At 50.0% G+C, this 3,056-nt stretch overlaps 1 protein-coding gene across 1 annotated transcript; it reads right to left on the minus strand.

The window, feature by feature from the left end:
* Nucleotides 1-451: 451 nt before the first annotated feature.
* On the minus strand, nt 452-2,503 carry LOC127315781 (uncharacterized). The gene is made up of 5 exons (XM_071823990.1): nt 2,370-2,503; nt 1,108-1,315; nt 820-1,014; nt 566-739; nt 452-520 (listed from the first exon to the last, which is right to left on the minus strand). The coding sequence occupies exons 1-5, from the start codon at nt 2,501-2,503 to the stop codon at nt 452-454; spliced, it is 780 nt and encodes a 259-aa protein (XP_071680091.1).
* Between the last annotated feature and the right edge of the window lie 553 nt (nt 2,504-3,056).

The following is a 3,056-nucleotide window of genomic DNA, read 5'->3' on the forward strand; positions in this document are numbered from 1 at the left end:
TTCCCTTTCTTCCATCTCCGCCTACGTTGTGTTGCCGCGATGTCAGTAACATTGTAATGGAAAACATGTAATGAAGCGTAGAGGATCGACGAAGAACTTACCCGTAACTTCTCCACAGCTAGGTCCGAAGCCCGTGGGCGGGTCTCTACCCGAGGCTGCTCGCTCGTACGCCCACGACGGATCTGGCGTAGAGATGGAATGGTCGTTGGGTCGACTAACCCGTCAGCAATCCATAGGCGGCCACCCTTCTTGCCTTGTCCCGCAAGCACCGCAACCTCAACGTCAAAGTCTTCGGTGGTTGGGTCGGCGTCTTCGCCGTGCTTGTCCTTGAACTTCGAGCGGTACGCGCCACACTGGGCCTCCGCTAGCCCGTTGACCCACACGGACCCCGTTTCAGGATGCGGCTCCCTCCTGGTCTTGGACTTTTGGAAAAGGCCAAACAAGTTTGGTGTCACGCTTTGTCTTCACTTCCCCGCAAAAGAGTACATGCAAGTAAGTGAAGAGGGACACCCTTGCGGGGCTAACAATAACATGAAACGAAAGAATGAAGAAACCATTTGCTCACCTCTTGCTGCAAGGTAAGGGCCAAGTTCTTGCTGCCCAGGACATGTGATCCACCTCCCATCTCTAAACGCTTCTGCTTGCCCTCCTCGTGCTTCCGGGCGTACTCGGCGGATGTCCACCATATGACCATCGCAAGAAAGCACGCCTTGTCTTCCCCGACGTACTGAGGAGGGTTCTACATACACAAGATAGACCCATTATTAGAACATAAACTACATGAAAATGCGGAAATAAAGAACACATCGATGCTAATACCTGCAGGTACTGCCACGGTGCCATGAGCGTATCCCGACAATCAGCCTTACTCATCCAAACTTTGCGCTCGGCGTGCCAGTCGCGAACGCACTGGACACGTGCCTCGTAGTGCATGCCAGTCACCCTCACCCTGCACAACTCGTGTAAGATAACGTCGCACGCAATTTCCTTGCCCTCAGCCCTCGTGAAGTATTTCTGCAACCATGCACATAGGTAAAACAAGAGGAATTAGAGCAACTATTGGTAGTCAAGAAGTGTTTGAATGCTAAGAAGCCAAAAGTCACGTACCCAGAAGTGGCGGACAACCCGCTCTTGCATGTTGGCGCACTTGCCGCTAGGATCTTCCGCGTAGCTGTAGTGCTTCCAAGTCCAAGCCACATCGCGGCCACCACTAGGGAGATTGACAATCCCAGGGAAATGCTTCCTAATTAGGCCTCCAAGTATGTTCGAGTACTCACGTGTCGGGAGCCTCCTCGGGTCACCATACTTGAACATGCTGCACAACGAATTGCCAAAATCAGTATGCATGTGATAAAAAAATTGTATAATGATAAAAATTTCAATAATGGAATGCCAGAATCAGCATGTACCTCTTTCCGGCGGGCACGAGAACAACATCGCGGAAGGCCCAAGTTTTTAGCTTGGGAGTTTCGTAATCCCGCGCTTATACGGCTTCTTGTCCCGTGGTTCCAGCCTCTCCTCGGCTGCAACGTACTCCTCCTCCTCGGGCGGATACCAAGCTAGGTCTTTGTTTAGCTCCTGCGGCAAACCCCCCAACCCCTCATCCTCCTCGAGCTCCTCCCCACCGTCCTCCCCACCGTCCTCCCCACCGTCCTCCTCACCGTCCTCCCCACCGTCCTCCCCACCATCCTCCTCATCCTGCCCACCGTGCTCCTCACCGTCCTCCTCGTCCTCCCCACCCCACTGCTCCTCGTCATCATCCTCGGCTGGGGGAGGACTAGGAGAAGGGGTACGAAGTCGCCGTGGCTGGGCATTCTTCCTCCGTGGTGGAGGGCTAGGAGGAGCGCTAGGAGGACGTGTCTGCGACGATGAACCACTCGAAAGTCCCACAAGCTCAGCCACGGCCTTGATCTTCTTTTTGAAACCTCCCTTTCTTTTTCTTGGCGGCATGTTTCAATCACTGCAAACACAATGAAAAGAGTGGTTTATTAGTATGCAATGTAAACAGATGAATATTAGTGAAATCAACAATAAATAGCACATAGTTCAAGACATAGATCATAGTTTATTACAAATAGCACATAGTTCAGTACATATGATAGCCTCACAATTACAACTACATAGATCAAAGTTTATTACAAATAGCACATAGTTCAAGACATAGGATAGCCTCACAATTACAACTACATAGCACATAGTTTATTACAAATAGCACATAGTTCAGTACATAGGATAGCCTCACAATTACAACTACATAGCACATAGTTTATTACATAGGATAGCCTCACAATTAGAACTACATAGATCAGTAGCCTATGTCGACATCCGTAATCGGACCACATGTTTCATCATCATCAGGCTCAGCGAACCAATAATCATCGATGAAACCTGGAGGTGGTCCATTTGGACCTAGGTCAATGCCTGCTTTGAACGCCTCGAGCAAACTTAGGTCTTCGACGGCACACACATCCTCAGCTTCATATTCTTCATTGTCTTCCTCCATAACCGCATCTTCTTCTTGCTCATCGTCTACGACCATGTTATCAACAACGGCCGACAAGTCGATAGTGAAATGACCGGGGAGCCCTTCTTCTTGATAGAAATCAACACTCCTTGTTGAGGGGTCTACGCGGCGGTAATCATCCTTGTTTGGCGGGGGTGGCCTAATGCGTGAAGGAACCGTCATCACAACATCCCATCCATGTAGACGTTTGGTCGGGTTTCGGCACGCGTACGGGAGATAGAATACTTGGAAGGCTTGGGTGGCCAAAATGTACACGTCCTCTCCCTTATAAACAGAGCTTCTTTCAACTTCGACCAATCCAATTTCAGGATCCCGTCTCACGCGGCGTGGGTCGAACCAATGGCATTTGAATACGACGGGATTTAGCCCTTTGTCAAACCCGTAATTCAGCTCGTATATACCCTCGACTCTTCCATAGTAATGGAGTCCATCATCACCTTGACATACCACCCCGCTATTTATTGTCTTCTTGTTTGGACGGCTTGTTGTGTATTGATGGGTGCTGAAGCGATACCCGTTCACGTCATAAGAA

The sequence above is a fragment of the Lolium perenne genome, chromosome 7 (genome assembly GCF_019359855.2).
Source record: "Lolium perenne isolate Kyuss_39 chromosome 7, Kyuss_2.0, whole genome shotgun sequence".
NCBI lineage: Eukaryota > Viridiplantae > Streptophyta > Magnoliopsida > Poales > Poaceae > Lolium > Lolium perenne.

What these genes read in the sequence shown, in the direction of transcription:
- LOC127315781 (XM_071823990.1), bottom strand. Translation starts at nt 2,503, where the DNA reads ATGGAGGAAGACAATGAAGAATATGAAGCTGAGGATGTGTGTGCCGTC. An exon ending in GGGTTGTCCGCCACTTCTGG is followed by an intron (nt 1,015 to 1,107) that starts GTACGTGACTTT and finishes GCATGGTTGCAG; the next exon opens with AAATACTTCACGAGGGCTGA. An exon ending in CCCTTACCTTGCAGCAAGAG is followed by an intron (nt 521 to 565) that starts GTGAGCAAATGG and finishes TGTTATTGTTAG; the next exon opens with CCCCGCAAGGGTGTCCCTCT.